Genomic DNA, 21436 nt, shown 5'->3' with positions numbered 1-21436 from the left:
ATCTAGGGACTTATCGCTACTTCTTGTAGGCTACCTCTCCCACTTCTGGATACCCGAACACTATTGCCAACACCGGCTCCTTCCCTTCCCTTATGTATGTTCTTTGAACAACATTCACCATGTTCACTGTCACATCTAAGGCATTCACCACCCGCAACAGTGCTGCCCACCACTGTCATTATGCCATTCTCACAAGCCTCTCCCATAGTAGGATACTAGACTAAGGTAGGGGGAGTGGTGAGGGAGCTAGTATGCTAAGCAAGAAAAGGGGGGAGTAGCAGTACTTGAGCCTACAGCGAGGAAGATGGAGAGTCGAGACGAAGAGCAGTGGAAGAGGGGGGGAGGGGATTGAGAGTAGAAGGAGAGCAGGCAAAAAATAAAGAGAGGGAGAAGAGTGGGAGAGGAAAAGGAGAGCTGGAGGTTTGAGAGAGCTTCTCCAAGCTCTGAAACCAGCTTTAGCTCACCATCCTGAAATTTTGGGATTCTCACTCTACCTTGCAATGCCCAAAGCTCCTTATTGGCCCAAATAGTCTGATGGCTATGGGATTGGTTGTAACAGCCTGCAGATCTGCATTAAACAAGACCTTGAAACCTTCATGGGATTGCATTTCTGGAAATGCTAGCTAAGCAGGGGCCTACTAAAATTGCATCGGTAGAATTGGCGCAAGGAGGTCCTCTTAAGAGGCAAGGGTCCGAAGAGCAAGTTCCTTCCATGATGAAGCAATTTAACCAATGACAACGAATAAATGAAATGGCAGGTGGTGAACGCTTTACACAATGCCTGCCCAAATGCAATGCATGGATCCTAGTTGGCTAGCAAGTCAAACACAAAGTCTGCCCATCCATGGGTAGTCAACCTTGGCTGCTCATGGACGGGCACCCATTAGACCAGCCACTCACATATTTCTCGTCCGGGATGGGCTCTACTTGTTGCTCATTAATGGGTTTTTATCACCTTTGAGTGGGGAGTGCGTCTAGAGTGTGTCTATAAAGGCCTACCCATGAGAACCTACTCATACAATTTTTTCAATGCCCATACAATGGGCACCCATTGGGCACCTTCTATTGGTTGCAAAGACCCTAATATTTCAACTTTTAGGCTTATGCTAATTGGAAAATCAACTTCGACAAGGGGGACACTAATTGGTAGGACTTTCTAGTTTTTGTTCGAAAGAGGGACATAATAGGGCAATGTAAGTTTGGCAAAAGAAAAGTTCTATAAGAATGTTGATCTTTTCTATACCTTGAGTCTACAAAATGATCTATACTATTTCTAGATGCTTTGCTAATAATACTTCATGAAAGACACTATTTACAAATGCTTTGTTAATAATATTTCATGTTACTTAAAAAGAGGATATTTTATCAATGTATCGACCACGTGCTAGTAACCAAATATAATACTCTAATATTGAAACCTACATCTTGCCACACCAAGCAGCATGAACGAGGCATGAAGGGTTTATGTGGCAATCAAAATGGTGTCAGGGATAGGAGTTATCAAGTGAGATTTTGAATGCCCGTGGATGCTTAACAAGGCACTTTGGATACCAGTTGAGATTATGGCTAGGGCATAGGAGGTTGATCTACTACCAAATTCATTTGTATCAAAATGCTTTTTTTAAAGAGTTGATTGAACCCATAGAATCCCGTGACATTGTCATACTAAGCACAAATTTTACCTCAACAAAAGATAACCTTAAGTCATTAAAATCTATTGATATTGAGATTTCATTGGATTGCATATGTGTTAACATTGCATATTTTCAAGATTTGTAATTTGGAATATTAGTTACATGTTGCACACTCTTCACTATAGCTTGGCCATCAAGAAGTTAAAAAATGGTAAAGCAAAGTTCAAGAGGGCCTTTATGCGAACCATGTGGTGAGGGTACTGGCTCTAGTCCTATTGAAGTTATTCAATGGGTCCTTGTATAAAGTATTTTTGACCTCTTGGACTATAAATGCTATTATAACAAATTACAAAGCAAGGAATCCCATGGATGCAAGTAGCTATTAGAGTATCAAGGTTGGCCATCTGATGGCCAAGGAGCATATTGAGAGTGCAGGCATGCGAGCGACTACATAGGTAGGCTTTAGGTGAGATCGCCCTAAGAGCCCTCATAGAGGAATCCAGACACAAGAAGCAAAGAGTGTGTTGCTACTTTGTGGACTCTCTAAAGGCATCCAATTCAGTGCCTAGGTGTAGGCCTACTCAAGATTTGGGCATAGCACACAATGTTATATGGATAGTCATGGACTTGTATGAGAGATTTATAAGTAGAGTGTACACCACATGAGGGCTATTAGGGGAGATGAGAAACACCATTAGGGCAAAGTAGTGTTTCCCCCACTCTCTTTGTCCTTTACATTGATGATTTTTACTCTTTCATTTGACATAGTGTCATACCTATCTTGTTATATGGTGATGGCACTTGCTTTTGAATTGCTATGCTTTGAGCTAAATTCTCATATCCTTCACCGAGTCCATTGAGGATAACTTGCACAATCTCTTTAAACTTTATAGTCGTCGTATAGCTACAAGTGTGTCGATCTCTTTGACTCATAGTACATAGGTATGTCCTAATATCATCATTGCTATGTCAAAATATTTCATTAATTTGATTTCTCAATGTCAAAATCCTAGATGTATTCTTTGTTTCAAACAAAGTTACAAACATACCCAGTCCTTCGTATTATCATAGTATTGAACTATCCAAGCATAACATCTTGTATTTTTTATTTTTTTTAATGATAGGCATATTTGTCCTTCTTATCCCATCCTTCTTTTGATGTCTTCATAGTATTCAACTATCTAAATAAAACACCTTTTACATTTTGCTTTACCAAATGATAGGCATATTTGTCCTTCTTATCTCATTCACATGGTGCTTGTGCATGATCTGTTGGAGCAAATGGATGATTTTGAGCTCGTGTTTGGGCAAAAGTGGCTGAGAGCAAACAAGGTACTCATCAATAGCCATGATGAGCAACTGGTTTTTTGCAAGGATGGAGGTTGGGAGGTGGTGAAAGCATCAAGGCAAAAGGGAGGCCCTTTACCCTAACTCCTCTCAGCCATGCAATTAAAGAAAAAGTGAAGGATACACCGACATCTTTGTGGTGGTTTGTAGACTCACAAAGTATGCACACTTCATTCCATACAAGGGTACCTTGGATGCCCAAGCAACAACAAGGCTCTTCTTCAAGTTTGTGGTCAAACACCATGGGCTACCGAAGGAGATTGTGTCTTACAATGGTATCAAAGCAATAGCATGTGTTGATGGATCATCGATTGGTCTAGGTAGTGTACCATCAGCATATTCCCATCTATCATGTAAGACATGAATCGTTTCCATTCTATATTTCCAAGGACCATGTGGGTATTTGACATCCCAAACACAAATCAAATAGTTTCAAAAATGATTTTTAAATCCAAAAGAATACAAAATTTCGCAAAACTTTCTTGACAAGATCAATTGATGTGCTAAAGTTGTGGTGAAGATAAAACCAAATTTTGACAAAAAGTTGGCACAACAATTATTACCAAAAGTGCTCACATAAGTGAATGAACTACTTATTTATAGGGCATTTCAAAAAAGTTTCAGACCTCAATGGCATCCTCTAGCGATGGTAGTAGGGATAGGCATCCTCTAGCGAGATAATGGAGATAAGGTTTCCCCCAGCGATGGCAGCAGAGATAGGGTGTGTGTTTACCCTGCTAAAGTAAGCCCTCTCTTTTCTAGTGAACTTGAGTCACCAGCTCTGAATCATGAAGACAACAATAAGACAGATGATATCATGCAAGATCTTGAATGAACCAAAGACAATGCAAAAGACGGTATGACAATGGGCTTCACATTCCAAGTGGAGGATAGTGACATGCAAAATGATGGCGGATCTACAACTATCAGAGAACTGCTAAGCACCTTCAGAACTGCCCCCACAGCTTCCCGTCATTCTCAGAGAAAAAAACGATAAAAAAATCCAAAGGAGTCACCTTTTCCAACAACAAAATCTACATGCCAATCCAATGGAGCTCCACGACAAGATCCAGTGCAGCAGGCCCAAACAAGGGCATCCATGCAGGACGTGTCGAGAGGCTCCTACATTGGAGCTGTTCAAGGTGGAGGAAGGAGTCTCTTCAAAGCGCTGCAAGCCCCAAAGCAACTTGTTGGGACTCAGCTAGAGACAGAGCACTTCTGTGGGAAAGCGTTCGCTTGTCAGACAACGTGCTTCTACTAAGAGACTTCAACATGGTCGAAAGTAGAATTGACAGATGGGAAGGGATAGGCAATGTGATAAGAGGTCATGAACTGAATGCTTGGACTCACTTCAAAGAAAGGACAGAGTTGGTTGACATATCAAAAGACACTGCATTTACTTGGACAAATAATAAGATAGGACAGCTCCACAAAAAAGGGTGTTTAGATAGAGCCTATTGCTCTAAGAGAATCATTGATGAGATGCTTTGTGTTAAGAGTAGAGCTTTGGTAACACTCCCCTTCTCTGACCACAAACCTATTTCAAAAGTCTTGGAAAAGGAAGACAAGATCATTGGCCGCTCTTGGTTTAAGGCCAATCCTTTCTTTTTTCAACCCCCGTATGTCAGGAATAAGATTGTTAAAATCAAGAACAATGCTTTTGGTGGGACAACTGCAACAGATAAATGGATCAAAGCCACAGATAGGATAAAAGTCTTCCTAAAAGTAGTCAAACGCAGAGCTGACAAAGCCAAGTCTCTTAGAACTCAAAAGCTCAAAGATCAACTGGCTCTTCTTGAAAGGGACAACACTGAACAGGGACAGAGATAGATGAGGACTGTCAGAGGTAAACTTAGAGCAAAAGCAGAAATAGTAGCTAGCCAAGCCAAGATATACACTTGTGATTGGTGGGTGGGAAGAGCAGATAAGGCCAATGATGATATGTTCAAAAGCTTGAGGAAAAATCATGCTAAAGAATCCCTAGATTCTCTTCAAGTCGGAAACATACTTACCCAAGACCCGATTGAAATCCTCGAGGTGATCTCAGAACACTTTAAACAGCTTCTAGGAGAGGAGGAGATTATCACAACAAAAAAGACTATAGCTCGAGGGAAATGCTCTAAAGTAAGAGAAAGAAAAGTTTCCACATTTGATAGCATCTATCTAGATAGAGACCTGACCTTAGAGGAACTAAAGGATCAGTTGATCAAATGGGGAAGGGTAAGACAACACCAGGAGAAGATGGGCTTCCTATAGAGTTCTTTCAAGTCTTCTGGGAAAGTTCCCTTCTATGGTCTCTATGTTTACAGAGATGCTCCAAGGTCTTTAGCAATGTGCATGTGGATACTAATGAAATTGTGATGAATTTATGGATAACCACAAGAAAGAGGTACAAATCTTGAGAAGATCTCCCAGTTGTAGCAGCAAATCTAGGAATGCTACAAGAAGGACGAATAGTTCGCAAAAAAAGAGACCGCCCTTTTGGCACAGATGCAACAACAAGTGGGAAAAGATGCTATGCCTTCGGGATCCACCCCTCAATTGGTACTTAGACCCGGCCAGACAACTTCGACGGCCAAGGATTATGTGCCTTCTGTGCCTTCTTTCTCCTTCCCAGTGCTTCAAGGTCATGCTTCTTCACCTTCTCCCGCGGCGTCCCCTTTGTTATCATCTACCCTTACTACTCCGATAGCCCCTCAGGTTTCTCCGTCGTATGCTACACCCCCTTTGCCTTTGTCTCCTGCGGTTCCCCCTCCCCTAGTGGTTTATAAGAGACCTGTTTCAGGAAGGGACCCTACAGGAGTTACTATTAAAGTTCGTAAATGAAGTCACACCACACAACTTTAAGCCTCCTACTCTAAGACAAAAAACTAGAGTCTGAAAATCGTGCCCCCACCCTCGAATCCCAGGCACAATTGTTCTTTGAGTGGTGGCACACTTGGCCCCCAAAGAAGAGCCGCAAGACACAACTGGATAGTTTTTCTTTTTTCTGTACTGCCTATGATGGTTACGCTGAACAGAGTTTTACTGCTACCATTAATGTTACTGTTACTGTTTCAAATGATTAGATCCCGATTTTGAAGTCTTAAGGACTTTTTTGAAGATGTATATAATTGACTCTATCATATTAATATAAACTCGCATTTTTCAACCCCCAAAAAAAGAAAGTTTCAGACCTCATCAATCATGTAAACTCATTCCATGTGGGCTTGATAATGTCCCTTTCTATTGAGCACGCTTTTCAAAATTTAGTGAATCTTGCTTGGCCAAGCTCATCGTGCTCTAGATTTACACTTCACCATGGCATAGGCCCATGCTTTGTTTCTACCTCTGCCATAACCTTATGCACTATCCAAGAAAATATTCATCAAATCTACTATCATGCCATCAAAAGGCATCACTCCATCATTTCTTCTGACCAACTTGATATATTCTTTAAATACTTGCATCCAATGGGTTAATGGAAGGAGATAAATGCACCCTATAGACAAGTCGCATGGGAGATGCATACTACAAGAGTGCTTTTGGTAAGACACTATGCTCCTAACAATTCGTTTCATCAATTGTGCAGTTTATTGTGAGTGACAAGTGACTTTGACCCAAAAATATTCTAAGTCAAGTGCATTGTGAGTGGTCCTTGGAACCACATACTGAAAATTTATTGTCTTCTAATTGAATCATCTTGAAATGATACAATCAATCACAATGATATGGAATCTTCTAACAAAGCTACCTCTTGCTTGCTTACCAAAGCAACAAGGTTCAAAGACTTCCAAGAAATTTGAGTTGCGGAAGACCAATCGCCATATTTTGATTTTTTTTCACATGTCCATATCTTTTGTGCCATAGTATTAAAGATGGCACACATGGATATTTAACTAATATTGCATAAAAACATTGAGGCTATCATTATGAACATCCTTCCTTCTTTAATTCCCTTTTTCCAACAAGTTGGCATCCTTTTAACTTGTCTATGATTATGCATTCATATCCATGAAAGATTACTCTAGCTCTTCTCTATCATTTATCCAACTAATAATAAATTCTTACTAAGTGTCGAAACGTAGAGTACATGTTCAATTAATCCTTTATTTCTAGTATAGTTGTCCCCCTCGGTACTTTGCCTTTCCCTCGAATAGGATTTGGTATATCATTAATACTATAGATTGCATGCTTTGAACTTTTAATAAGTTTCATTTGTGTGTGAACCATTCTTTATGGCTTTCCATATGAGATGATGCACTACTATCAATATACCATGGGTCTTAGCTTTTCTTTTCTACACTGCGGACATGCTAATCGTACTCTCATTATGATTTCATAATGATTTGAGCTTCTTTTTCATCTTGTAATCTCTCAATTACAATGTACATATTTCTCTATTGTTTTGAATAACCTCATTCTTGTTGATTAGCATAATGACCATGATTCTTATAACGATTTTCACTTACTCAAACTTTCCTCGATGGTTATGGTATTGCGTCATTCCTAATTCTCTTTCATAATGACTAATTAGTTCCTAATTCTCTTGCATCATATTGCTTTGTTCCTAATTCTCTTCACCATGGCTAAGTTTCTAATAGTAATTGTAATTTTATGCTTCCTCATGAATTTCCTCTTCCTTGGAAATTTCCTCTATGTGAAGAATGGCCTCATTTTTATTTTGTTATTGATGCTAATGCTGTTGTTGATTTTTTTCCCTCCTCTACACGATGATCTAGCTCTCCTCTCATTTGGCTTAAGGTGGTAGATACTTTCTCACTTGTTTGAGCTTTTCTAGCTTGGCTTGCTTGTGTTCTCAGTCCTTCACTAAGACAGACTATTTGGAATTATTCCAATATTGTACTTTTAAAACTTTGGACCAAGTTCTTATAACCTTCTCCATGTCCATGAAGGACGATACTTCCTAATGTTTTATTTTCTCTCCTACTAGGGAAACTTGTGTGTTGATGTCTTTAAATCATAGTATCTATGCATGTATGAATTCATTTCTATGTCAAAATCTTTGATGAATTTGATTTCTTAGTGTCAAAAATCTTAGAGTTGTTCTTTGATTCATACAAAACTGCAAACATATCCGAGGAAACTTTTGATGTTTTTATTATGTTTATTTGACTAAGCATAGCATCTTGTACATTTTGTTTGATATGCATAATTACATTTCTTATCCCAGTTTAACTGATCTCTAATAATGGCAGGATCTATTATCAAAAAACCAGGCGGCGGTCTAGGATCTATTATTCGAGGCAACTTTTGATGTTTTTATTGTATTTATTTGACTAGGCACAGCATCTTGTACATTTTGTATGATATGCAAAATTACATTTCTTATCCCAGTTTAACTGATCTCTAATAATGGTAGGATATATTATAAAAAAACCAAGCAGTCTAGGTAGTTTACCATCCACATATTCCCATCCAACTTGCAAGACAAGTATTGTTCTCATTTTATACTTCCATATGCTATACTTTGAGATGTCTAGCTTTGCTAAAAACACAAGGTTGTTGTCGGATGATGTTGACAAGATGTCGGTGTCAAATGATCAATTTATATAAAAACTTAAATATGTCTAGACAGAGTAAATAGAATTTGAATCTCGATGACTAGGACATGGCATGAGTACTATAGGCCAAAACTTGATGTTTTGGATTGTGCTTTTGAAAATGGTGCCAAAATACTCAACATGTCTTTGAAATTTTTTCCTTAGACTTGTTAAGCCTTATGGTGAAGTCAAGGGAAATTTTTGATCAAATTTGAGATGAAACAGGCCCAAAATGTATAATAAAGTATCGGCAACAAGTGCTTGAATTGACCTTAATGACATCCAAAAGTGTTCAAAACATCATGAAGAATGTGTCAAATTTTTTGTTTTATGTGTGGTTATGGCATGAACCAAAAATTATGTCTACAATATGGCATGAGCCACATGAGCGAAAAATTGATGTTTAACTTTTGTTTTTTAGAATGGTTCCAAAATACTCAAAATATCTTTGAAAATGCTACCTTAGACTTGCTGAATTTGGTGGTGAATTGAAGACTTAATTATGATCAAATTTCAGCCAAAAACGAGCCCTAAGTATACTATAAAGTATCAACCAACAAGTGCTTGAATCGACCTTATTATTGACATTGAAAGTAGTCTATTTTTTTTTTCCTGAAGTTTTGGTTAAAAGAATGCTCAAAACGGAAAATAGATGACCAAGACACATAAACCTAAAAATAAGTAGCTTTAGGCCTTGGAAGCAGATTGAAATGGGCACCAAAAATGCCACTTTAATTGAAAGGTCATCGTAAGATATGTGAATCAATCTATACAATAGGCTCTTGTAGAGTTTAATGTTGTTGACCTATGGGCTTAGCTAGTTTATCCACCCATTGAGACTACCATCAAGCATGAAGAATAAAAGGAAAATTATCACAGTTGTTGTCGAGAGGGGGTGCTTGTGAACTACTATGATGGAGTGTGCAGAGGGTGTGCTTGTGAACCACTGTGATGGAGTGGCACAAGGTGTCATATGCTACAAGAGAAAAGTGTTCCTATCGAATCGAGTAAGCCTATTAAGCACAAAGATAACGTGGCACTAATGACAACATGGCATTCCACATGGCTAGGGATGACATGGTATTATTGAAGATGTGGCACTAGATATGGCTAAGGATGATGTGGCAATCAACATCCACGTGATGCACTCTCGATGACCTTTTTCTCGAATTGGCAATTGCATAAGGGCATAGAGACTGGTAGCTACGAACATGTCATGATCACATGGCACATGGCGATGGTGGTAGTGTGCTTATGTGTGACAACATGGATGACAACAAACAGAGAGAAAAGAAGGGTCTAATATTGTGTATGCATGGGGATCGATAAAGGCAAATTCAGCACGATTAGTGCTAAGGTGGTTATATAGGGGAGAGGTGGTGTGGTGACGACCGATAACTATGACACTGAGCCAGCACGTGCGATGAAATAGAGGTGGTGGTGTGAAATGTGGTGTGAAAGACACACCAACTATGTGTGTGGCATGGTTGCAATTTATTGTGAATGCAGGCTCCGATCAAATAAGAGCTAACAGAAGAGTTGTCAAGCTATTGGATGCTGAAGGTTGTTGCGGGTTGCCACTACAGGTGCTACTATCCACAGTGCAAAATGTGGGTTCCACGAAGCTACTATGCATTGAATTCTATAGATAGAAGTTGCACTACAAATGGGCAAAAGGCAATCAAGTGTGTAAGCGATGCTTGTTGTTGGTAAGGTGGCAACACATGGGAATCTACAGGTGACCACCCATTTCCTTAGTGAAGGCAATGCTAACCATAGGAAAGTGTGTTGTAGATCAACAATCTGCATAGGATAAATCTAGTGATGCTACATTTGTCTTTAGTGCATCACACCCATGTATATGACACCTATCTTGCCGGATTCTACTTGGAGCAATCTACAAGTCCCCAATAAGTCATGAGAATGCCCACATTGGACATGCCACAATTGCGCCATCCAAAATGTCCCCCTAGGAATGTCCTCATTCATGCTGATACCAAGAATCAGTCAAAGGAAGTGGGAATCCAAGTATAGACAACTTACCACCAGCCTGCGCTCCACGATTGCTACCATGATGCATTTCCACAAACATACAAAGACATATCACATAAGGGAGAGACATTAATGTCACCATCCTACACCCACAATGTCGCCTGCCTACACTTGCTTTTCCATCAGCCTATGTAGACCCCACCACTGTCCACATAGGTTAAGCAGACTACATGTATATCAAGCCTAGTCGCAATTGCAAAATGATACAGCAAGGATAATGAGCCACATGGGTGCTCTGGGAGTTAAGGGCTCTTGAGAGTCTCAAAGATCTTTGAATGAAGCCTTTCAAGTTCCCAGTAGGAGCCTGAGGAATGCACAGCATGCTGTGAGTCACTTCTGCAAGCGCAACTCAAAAGGAGCTTCAAGACACTTGAGCAGTAGCTCAATGTTCAAGAAAAATCGAGGTTTAATAAGAATGACTCTTGAATTTGGGAAATTAACCTTCAAATTTGAAAATTGAAGGTTTTAAAACCTACAAATTTCAAAGCATTTTAGTTATATTTTTGTGTAAAATCTGTAAATTTTCAAAAAAGAACCTTTAAAATCTTAAACTTAAAGGTTTTGGTATCTATTAAGAAAAATGTCTCTATGAACACTACTCAAGCTAGTGACTAAAAAGATAGAGCAGAACTTCCACTTGATGGTAGCCAAGGCCAAGTGATAAGGATTCCTCCACGAATCACATCTTTGTTTTCTTTTCTCTCATAAAGTCTCTCTCACTCCCTCATTGAGTCACAATACTCATGAATAGGACAACTCTTCAAGAAGCCATATCTCCCTCATTGAAGTTTGAAATAGAGAGTTTTTTAACTTGAATCAAGGGGAGAATGAGATTATAGCATGGAGTGAAGAGCAGCCTCGATGAAAGGTAAACTATGTGTTTGATACCATGACAAAGAGGAAGGAGAGGAGAGAGTGGAAATGGTGGAGAGAGGGCACAGCTAGGACTAACTAATTTACACATGTTAGTTGAAATTTTTGAATAAATACAACTTTCCCTTAATCATTTATAATTAGGGTTAGGGCTAGGAGATCCTAATGCTAGTTTATCACTCTCTAAGGGTAGTACATATTTACATGTGCACATGATGTTGAGATCGCTTGATACTCATGAGAGAGGATGGAACACCATAGGATCTATAAGGAAATATATAAATCTCAGTGAAAATATACTATTGTACACTACCATTCACATGAAGATAAAGGAATATATACATATCATTGGGAAAGAGTTCCTCCCTTCCATGCACATGTCCATGATAAGATGGCACCTTATCAAATTCAATTCATTCCATGCTCTAACAAACTAAAAATGGATGCATATGATCTATGTGGAATATTTGGTAAGTGTGGCAGATGTTGCAATTACGACAATCGAGACAAATATAGTAAATACGATAGGTAAGAAAAATAGGACACCTAGGACAATTGTGCCAACATAAGATCCAAGTCGCATAGATGGGCTTTCATCTCATCTCGCTTGTAATTTGGCAAGATGGGCAAGAAGGATCTCCCTCAAGCATATAACTAATAAATGCACATATTTCAAAAAGTCCAACACAATTCATCCCACATGAATAGGTTCCTCAAAAAAGATGAGGATAGGTGAGGATAGTGATGAGAGAGAGGGGTGGGGGGGAGGCTTTCTAAAGAGCAGAGAATTGTCTACTTGTGCTAACATCCCATAGATTTGCATTGGCAGCAAGCAGTAAATGGTAATGCTAGGTTTGTAGATGCCCATGTGTAGACTTAAGTAGGCACAAAGGCAATAGTGGGGATTTGTGGGCAAGGAGAGTAACAAAGTGCACTCCCCTCTTCCTTGCTTTCTGAATCACATGGCTTACATGTGCCAATCAAGTATGGGCATTCAATGGTAAGAAACATTTAGGAACACCTCACTAAAAGTTTTCCATTCATGCAACAATCAATTGCTTGATCATCTAGGCCTTCTTTTGCATATAGAGAACATGATAGCAAGATTGCTCTATAGAGCTATGGGTAGCGTGCTTCCTCTTGAATATGTAATACCCTAGCAAGTTCACATTGCTACTCCATAGAGCTATGGGTAGCTCACTTCCCCTTGAATATGTAATACTCTAGCAAGGTGCTCCCTTCTGGACTTACAAAAGAAAGGATGGTCATTCATTTATAGATATTAAACATAAGCCATATATGGCCCAGTTCCTTCTTGGCTAGAATACCATATACCCTTGTCCTTGTTGCTCTAAATAACGGTCTCAGAATCATTCCAATTGTCACATGCAGGATAGTGATGATGAGTGTTATACATGACTTCTAGATTGTGATGGAAAGTACTCACACCTTGAATTGTAAATTCATGGCTCAAAATCTATCAAGACCCTAGTGCGAAACAAAACTCTAAACAAGACGTCTAAATTGCCAAGAAATAGTTCATTTGCATGAGTAAGAAACTGACGTATTTCCACTAGTCACTTAACCATCCAAAAAGAGATAATTTAGGTTTCCCCTACAAATAAATTCCCAACAACTCTTCCCTAGTATCCCATTCATGGAGTGTTTCAGCCTGGCACAACTCTACCACCTTCAACTTGATCACGTGCAAGCTCACTCCATGTTTAGCGTTCTATGCAACATTCTAGTAGGGTGTTCTCCTCATTGTTTGAAAGCCTCTTCTCCTCTTAGAGGTCCTACCCTACATGGAGGTACCCCAAACAATAAGCAAGGGGGAACGTGTCATGGCAAGTACGAGCAAGGGAGAACATGATCGGCATCACACATTCTAACCTCTGAAAACTCTTATACATTTCTATGTGACATTATGGGCCCCTTTAGCTCAAATTTATTTCGATACACTATGTAGGAAATGGAAAAATGCATCCAAGAGAGTTGATGCATATAATGCAACTCCATAATGAAAATGATCTTCTATAAGAACATCCCACTGTGAATGACTGGGTGGTGCACAATGCTCCCTTGTAAAGGGAAGGTTTTTTGTCTCCAAAAGGAATATGTAGTTTCACACTTCTACTTCATATCCTCATAGTAATTAAGCAACACACAATTGGCTAGAATAATAATACCCTAGGGACTCACATAACGTAGCTGCTATTGGGGTTTTTGATTAATCTAGCAGGCCGTCTCTTCATGACCAACTATAGCATAGAATAGCTAAGAGTACATAAGAAGTAAGAACAATTATATCCCTATATCGACTAGCCAATTCTTGTGCAGATATTACAATATCTAATGTAGACATAAGAGGCATCCAACAAATTATCAGTCTTCTTATGTCTAATGTAAGATATAAGAGGCATCCTATAGATTATCAAACATTCTTCTAATCAAACATTATAGTTCTTGAACACAATCTACTATGATACCAAATCCCTTTCTAGCCAATTGTTAGAAAGATTTCCCACCATCAGTTGCTTGATGATGCACTCAAAATAACTCACCTCTAAATTTACTCAAAGCTAAATATTTGTCTTCCAAATTGCAAGAGATGGTGGTTAAAGTAGCACGCTTTCAAGTACGACTAGATGACTTTGATCCCTCTAGCCTTATTGGCAAAGAGGTTAGGCTAATTGCACATACATTTCAATAATGGTGGTCTATCATGCTATAATTTTGTGACATACAAAAAAGTGTCTATCAATTTCTTCATATATACCACGCTTGAGATATCAAGGATTGCATATGAGATTTAAACTAAATAAATGAATTAATGAATAAATTAATTAATTAATTAATAATAAATAAATAAGTAAATATATATACACATACACTCTCTTAATCCCTTGCAATAAAAACAAAACTTTTTATCTATGCATATTTTGGTCGTTTCGACACCAGAAATGAGCTCAAAAGGCCTAAAAACCTTAGAAGTGACTGTAAACATGGGTACCTTTTGGTGAATTTTCAAAACCCCCTCTGGAGAAGAAGTGCATTTGTTTCTAGCCAAAGCAGCTTTGGCTAGAAACAAACACTTCTTCTCCAAAGGGGGTTCTGAAAAATCATTATATGCATAGATCAAAAGTTTTGTTTTTATTGCAAGGGATCTAGAGTAAGAGCTTTCTTTTAGTGGAATAGTTTTTGCAAATTGTTGTGCAAGTGATTCTGTACCTAGGATGCACTATCAATCCCAAATGTATCTTTCCTTAAACACAATGCAAAGTAAGCACCTTTCAATGCTTTTGGGTGAATGTTTTTGACTTGGAGCTTTCTTTCATTGTTAAATTTTTTGTTGTTGCTCTTCCATGCTCTAGCAATGCATGGGATTATTTTCTATCTTTTATTGGTTATCATGAAACAAATTCAGATAGACATTTTTCGGTGCCCAGTAGCTCGATTTAGACTTTGGCTTGTACCCCGTCACTCGTGAAATGGACATCCTCCCTACATGCAACAAGGGCCGACATGGTCATTTCATAAATATGAGAGAACTCATGCAATGGTACCCCATTCTTGGCATAGTCATTGTCCATTTGTGTTTTTGTGCTAAGGATTTTGCATAGCATGTTGTTTCCTCATGGTGTGCTAAGGATTTTGCATAGCATGTTGTTTCCTCATGGTACGCTTAAGGAAAGGTGATGATCATCTCTCAATGTCGATTCAATAGGGACACTCTTGTTTGAGGTAAAGGCATCCTGCTCATGCTATTGTGATTTTAGGGATTTGCATCAACCCTTAAATAACCACATGGCAACAATTAGACCTATGTTGCTAATGAAGCCATATCTTGTCTTCAAGCATCATGCTTGCAATCACATGGACCCACCTTTAGACTTGCAAAATAACATATGCAACCATTGGTGCGTCAGCACTTGTCCGCTGCCCATAACATATTGAAACATTGTAGAGACATAAACCAACTCTGATAATAATAGAACAAAGCCTCCATCTAGGCGTTCCTTGTTTTGCAACCAATCACAACCCTCCTCACAATAGAGCAACCTCAAACGTCACTTTCAAAAGTACATGCCCATTAGTCATTCTAACTCCTCTCACTTTCCAACATGAGTCCTCTTGAAATATATGCAGTGTCACCAGAAAACCCGTTTTGAGCATCCAAAACATGTAGAAACGTTCTTCCCAAAATATGCAAAAATGTGGCATTTAGAGCGATACGCCCTCGATATAAAATGGTGTGCATGGCTCTTTTTCTATGCCGATTCGATTCACCTCTCCCTTGCTTGCCCTACCACCTACAAAACACTCTACTCTACCCAGCCTAAGCCCTCTACTCTACTCCCTTGCCAAGCCCTCTACTCTACCCACCCTAAGCCCTCTACTCCAGCCTCTACTCTATGCTCTAGCCTCTACTCCAATGCTTCCTAAGCCCTCTACCCCCTTGGTAAGGCCTCTACTCTACTCCCTTGCTAAACCATCTACTCTATCATCCCTTTCTAAAGCCTAGCTGCAGTATTATTTATGAAGTATATATAGTATACATAAAATACAATATTTTTACCCGTTTCTAGGTGAAACGCCTGCCAAAATCTAGAAACATTTCCAAAAATGTGTTTCTAGAAACGCCTCTTGTGACACTGAATCTATAAATGCAAAATGTGCAGTGTGCTCTGATATCGCCACATCAAACCCAATCTTTGCCCCAATAGCATCGCTCGACTTCAAAAGGGAGGACAGCTTGCCATCATGGCCTCTTTTCTGCCTTCTCAAAATTGTTGCATGATCAAGCCTGTTAAACAATTGTCTCCTCTTCACTAACCTGTTGCATGATCAAGCCCGTTAAACAATTGTTTCCTCTTCACGAACCTGTTTTCACCACCCACTCTTGGAAGTACCCACACAATCTCATACATTGTTTTGCATTGTTATGCCTCAAATTGCCACTAGCACATTTGCAACGAAAAGCCCTTGTCCACACAATGCCACTTATCCACCTTTTTTACCATCTTCATAGGATGACACCAACAGCTAGCCCACTAATTTGCTTAGATTCTACCTTTATTACAACTTGTTTCAAAGGTTCCCCTCTCAAGGAAATTTTCCAATTGAATCCTAAAGGCATACACCTAGTGGACATTTGGATGGACGAGAAGAATTACTGGAAACACTAGAGGTATAAAACAAAGTGTGCAGTATTCACCCAATTTCATTAAAGGCATGTAGTATAAAATCAGTGTACAGCACAACATGCAGGTGAAGTCAGTATCAGCACATTATTGTATGAGTAACTCCCATCCTCAAATAAATTCATGCAAACCCAAATTTACAAATTCTCTGGTCCATGTTTTATGTACAAGGTTGCGTTTGTAAACCCATAGGCATGTTATTTGAAAACAAATCATTGCATCCTTGTATGACAAGCTGCATAGATGATACCTACCGGCTTGGACAGAATCTTCTTGTGCCCCCTTGGAACATATGCTATGATCCAAGCAAGTACCAACCTTTCGCAACTCCTAAAGTTGCATTTGCAGATATTAAATGCTTTCCAGTGGGCCAGGGAGCTTTGGCCAGCAGTGGGTACAAACTACAGATGCAGCTTCAGCATCTCTCAGTGCTAACATGACCACAGAGCTTTGGATACCATGTCGTAACATTCCTATTCTTTTAATTGACATCAATGCATAAAGAATTCAGTCCATTTAACGAGTAGAGTTCCAAAATCCTGTGCAGGCTTTACATAGATCTCAGAAAATGTCAAGGACACTTTATTACTCACTATGCATGAGGCTGTACCAAATACCTTCACACTACACCCGATTAAGCATCTTACTCTATACATAAAGTAGAGAGCTCAAACTGTTATGTTATAAACAAAAATGCCATGTATACAGTGCACAAATGTATATCAGAAACCCCAGGAGAAGACAACAGATCTCTCAATAGAAATAAACCAAGACAGATGAAAATAGGAAAGCAACACATACACATGGTTTTTGGCTCCATTGTTGGATATATTTCTTTAATGCATGTGAATGACAGTGTAGCCCTGCAACATTTGAAGTATTACTAAGGTTCCCACATCAGACATCAAGTTGCTACCGTTTACACGCAAACTCTTATCTGACTGCAGGAAATAGAATCTTATCTGCCTCTATGCACTAGGTTTATAAGACGAGTGTTCACTCACAATTTTCTATTCCCGTAAGGTCAACTGCATTGCGTTGCACCACATTTGAGTGTCCACACTTTGTCCAGTCAAATGCTGTAGTGTTGAACCCATCATTTGGGCTATAAAGAAAAATACATGATTCCCGTAGTGGCATTTACAAACTCAGTAAGGCAAGTTTTAGCAGAACCTCACTTCCAAATGTCATATATGAGAGTGTATTCCCTTACAAAATTTTATTCAAGACACTTGTATTTTTTCTCATTGGAGCTTCTTCCGGTCTGCCTTTCTCCTGATTTGAATCCATCATGACCGCATTCAATGACATAGAGTTAACAACTTTATATAACTGTACATTATCCATAAATATTTCAGCCAGCATTTTCCTGAAAGCTTTTTCACTCCCTAAATCCTGATCAGAGCTGGCCCGAAACCCTGAGATGCATTCACTAAGGGAGATACCATTTGGCATGTCATTATTGCCAAGAGACTGGTGTATTGCCCCATCTTCTTCCTTTTCATCTGCAAAAAGTTGTGCCTGCACAATAGGCACAAGGTCGCACAGTTTCATTCATATCTCATCTAAAAAACGAAGGAAAAAAGGATACCTTTAAAAAGTTCACGACAGTTCAAAACCACATGTTGATATTTGAATCAACAGACATTCTAACTCTAGGAAAGAGAAAACAAACTCCCCCCTCCCCCCCTCCACGGCAAGGTATATATGTATATGTATATGTATATGTAGATGCATATGCACATGCATATATAAAGGTATATGTAGTGCGCGCGCATGTGTGTGTGTGTGGAAGGTTCCTCTCAAGCAACGCGTTTTCCTTTGATGCTGTTTGGTTTGGGCTTTACCAGTGGGATCTTTCTTGGCTGCCAAGCATATTGATTCTTCGGCTTGCCCCACTTGGTCCCATCCATGTGAGACCGTCTTACACCTTTTTTGGACCTGTCCTATGGCTCATGAATTTCTTTTCACATTGATGACAGGACTACGAGCTCGCTTTCCCACGGTTTCTTTTGACAAGCAGTTTTGGTTGTTTGGCAGACATCCTCCAATGCCAAAATACGATCATCTCTTCTCCTGGTGCCACTATTAGGCTCTCTCGTCATCGTATCGTGTTCGTACTATTCTACAGTATGAGCACTCTTTTGTGGATATCTTTCCCTATTTTTGAGCTTCTTTGTTTCGGTCTCTTGGGGATGCTTATTCCTATGAAGAAATTCCTCAGGCCCAGTTGGAAGTCTTTTATTACTGTTTCTAGTTTTGAGTCGTAGCTGCCCCAAGACCACCTGATTTCTCTGCTTCCAAATGGTCCATAGTGCCGAGAATCTAACCCAACGAAAAAAGAGAGAGTATTGGGCCTGTACTGTAGTAAACTTGCCAAAGATCCAGAAATATTTCCCAAAACGATGACTAGGGAAATGCAGTCGAAGGCAGTGGGAAATGCGGTCCAAGAGAGCTCTGGATTGAGGACAAACAAAGCCATAAAAGATGTGGAACAGTCTCAGAAGAATTGAAACACATCAAACAATGAGGATTTGCAATCCTGTGCTTAGCCAAAGTGACACCCATTGAAAAAATGCCCCTAAACATCTCCAAAGAAACAATCTTTGCTTTAAAGGCAGTTTGTTTCGCCATAATAGTTGCAGATTTGACTTCCACCAGGGATAGATTTATGCAAGGCCATAGAGTATTCACACACACACATTTTTTTGGTGGAAATTTTTGTTGCTTTATATTACAGAGTCACTATCCCGAAATGGGATGTGCCAAAATACATCAAGAGAAGATCTCAATATATGACAAGTATACATTAGAGTCTATGTTCTGAGTTTGCAAACAATCATATAATGATTGCTGTAAGGATTGCCTAAAAAAAGAGAAAATAGAAAAAGTAGGATTACCAAAAACCCTATGATTTCTGTCTTTTCATAAAGTCTAGAGTGCTCAGTAGCGAACCCAAGGGAAAAATAAATCAAACTCCTGTCTAGGTGGGCGAATTCGAAAAAGCTAGAAAAACTCCCCAAAAGAAGCATTTGGAAATCTGGTTCTCAAACGCTGCCCAAGGAAGCCCAAGAAATCACAGTGCCAAAATACATCAAGAGAAGATCTCAATATATGACAAGTATACATCAGAGTCTATGTACTGACATTGCAAACAATCATATAATGATTGCTGTAAGGATTGCCTAAAAAAAGAGAAAATAGAAAAAGTAGGATTACCAAAGACCCTATGATTTCTGTCTTTTCATAGAGTCTAGAGTGCTCAGTAGCGAACCCAAGGGAAAAATAAATCAAACTCCTGTCTAGGTGGGCGAATCCCGAAAAGCTAGAAAAACTCCCCAAAAGAAGCATTTGGAAATCTGGTTCTCAAACGCTGCCCAAGGAAGCCCAAGAAATCATAGGTGTGAGAGCAATGCCAAAGAAGATGAGGCACCGATTCTTGCGGAGTCAAACATCTGCAGCAAACAGACAGAGCAATTTATTTGCGTGCCAAAAGCCCAAATCCCTCGTAGTCGCTTTCACCACCATTTTGCAGGACGACTCGCTTGCCAAAGATGATTCGCCCTCTGTGAAACCCAAGGCAAGGGTAAAAGAACTTTATACACTGAAGAAACAGTAATGTGAGATAGCCTCAAAGGACGGCATGTTGACCCTGGCAAATGATCTTGAAGCCAGTCCTCAATCTCTAGTGGCGGTACTGGCTTAAAATACTGAAGCATATGAGTTATTAATAGTGTGCGATATAGGATGATTATGCATGCCAAGACTATATTTTGCAGCAGCCAAAGGAAAAGAAAGAAGGGTTCCATCATCATGAATAACGTCTGCAATCGAGTGGATCCCTTTCAAACTAAGTAAGTATGAACGTCTAGGATCCTGCAGGCTGCAAAGTCAGCGGAGCGATGTATCATCTTTGGAGGTGTTTTCCCATTGCTTTTGATTTTTCAGAATAGTCTTTTCTTTAGACCATTCTCATTGTAAAAACTTTTTCTTGATATAAATACAGTGGTTCACCAAAAAAAATGTGTGTGTGTGTAAGAATGCGTGTGTGTGTGCGCGCGCGCGTGTGTGTGTATGTGTGTATGTGTGTGTTCTTCGGTTGTGTGTGTGTGTGTGTGTGTGTGTGTGTGTGTGTGTGTAAATAGTGAGTGCGATGGCGAGCTCAACCCCTCCCTCACCCGTCCCTGTACCTTGCCCACAACCTGCTACTGCTGCTGCGCCTGCATCCGTACCCCACTTTTCAGCCCTTGTACATCTTCCATTTGCACTTGCCCCTTCCTTTACCCCTGCGCAGGCCGTACCTGCTGTACGGTCGCTCGTACAAGCTCCCCCCTCCGTACAGGTTCCTTTACTCATTCTTTTCCTTCTTCTGTACCTGCTCCCTTGTCCGTATAGCCAGATTCCGTACCAAATTCGTCTTCCCCTCTGTCTCTGCAGCCTTTTGCTCTTCTCACGCCAGGTCTTGTACAGTCTTTTCCTAATGTCTCTTCCTCCCCTCTTCCTGCTACTCCGACAGATGGCTCTTTCGTTTTCTCTACTTCTACCTCTGCTCCTCCTACACGTGTCTTCTTTCGGCGGAAGCGTGCTGGTTTGCCTCCTTCCACCTTGGTTAAATCGACAAAGTTGGATATCGCGGATGGTCCTTCGTCTTCCCTTCAACTGGACCTTCTTCGCCAGATGTGTTTCGCTTCTGTCACAGATGTTCCTTCATCGGGTTCACAGCTTATACCTAGATGAATCCAGGAACATTCCCAAACTCATCCTCTAAAAACACACATAGTGC

At 39.7% G+C, this 21436-nt stretch overlaps 1 protein-coding gene across 4 annotated transcripts in view; it reads right to left on the bottom strand.

Annotated features, from left to right (window-relative positions):
• Positions 1-17475: 17475 nt before the first annotated feature.
• The window catches only part of LOC147886285 (PX domain-containing protein EREL1-like), a 61629-nt gene continuing 57668 nt past the window's right edge, over positions 17476-21436 (bottom strand). For 2 of the 4 annotated variants that reach the window (XM_087395702.1, XM_087395703.1), the window contains one exon: positions 17572-18174. In XM_087395702.1, coding sequence (XP_087251828.1) covers positions 17863-18174 — 312 coding nt within the window. In that variant the 3' untranslated portion in view covers positions 17572-17862. Of the gene's footprint in view, positions 17517-17571; positions 18175-21436 lie in introns of those variants that run through there. The other 2 variants (XR_015543331.1, XM_087395704.1) reach the window with 2 other exon arrangements.

The sequence above is a fragment of the Dipteris shenzhenensis genome, chromosome 24 (assembly GCF_047967505.1).
Source record: "Dipteris shenzhenensis isolate YYH24624 ecotype China chromosome 24, Dip_SZ_1.0, whole genome shotgun sequence".
NCBI classification, from domain to species: Eukaryota; Viridiplantae; Streptophyta; class Polypodiopsida; order Gleicheniales; family Dipteridaceae; genus Dipteris; species Dipteris shenzhenensis.
This window is presented reverse-complemented; position numbering and strand designations above follow the sequence as displayed.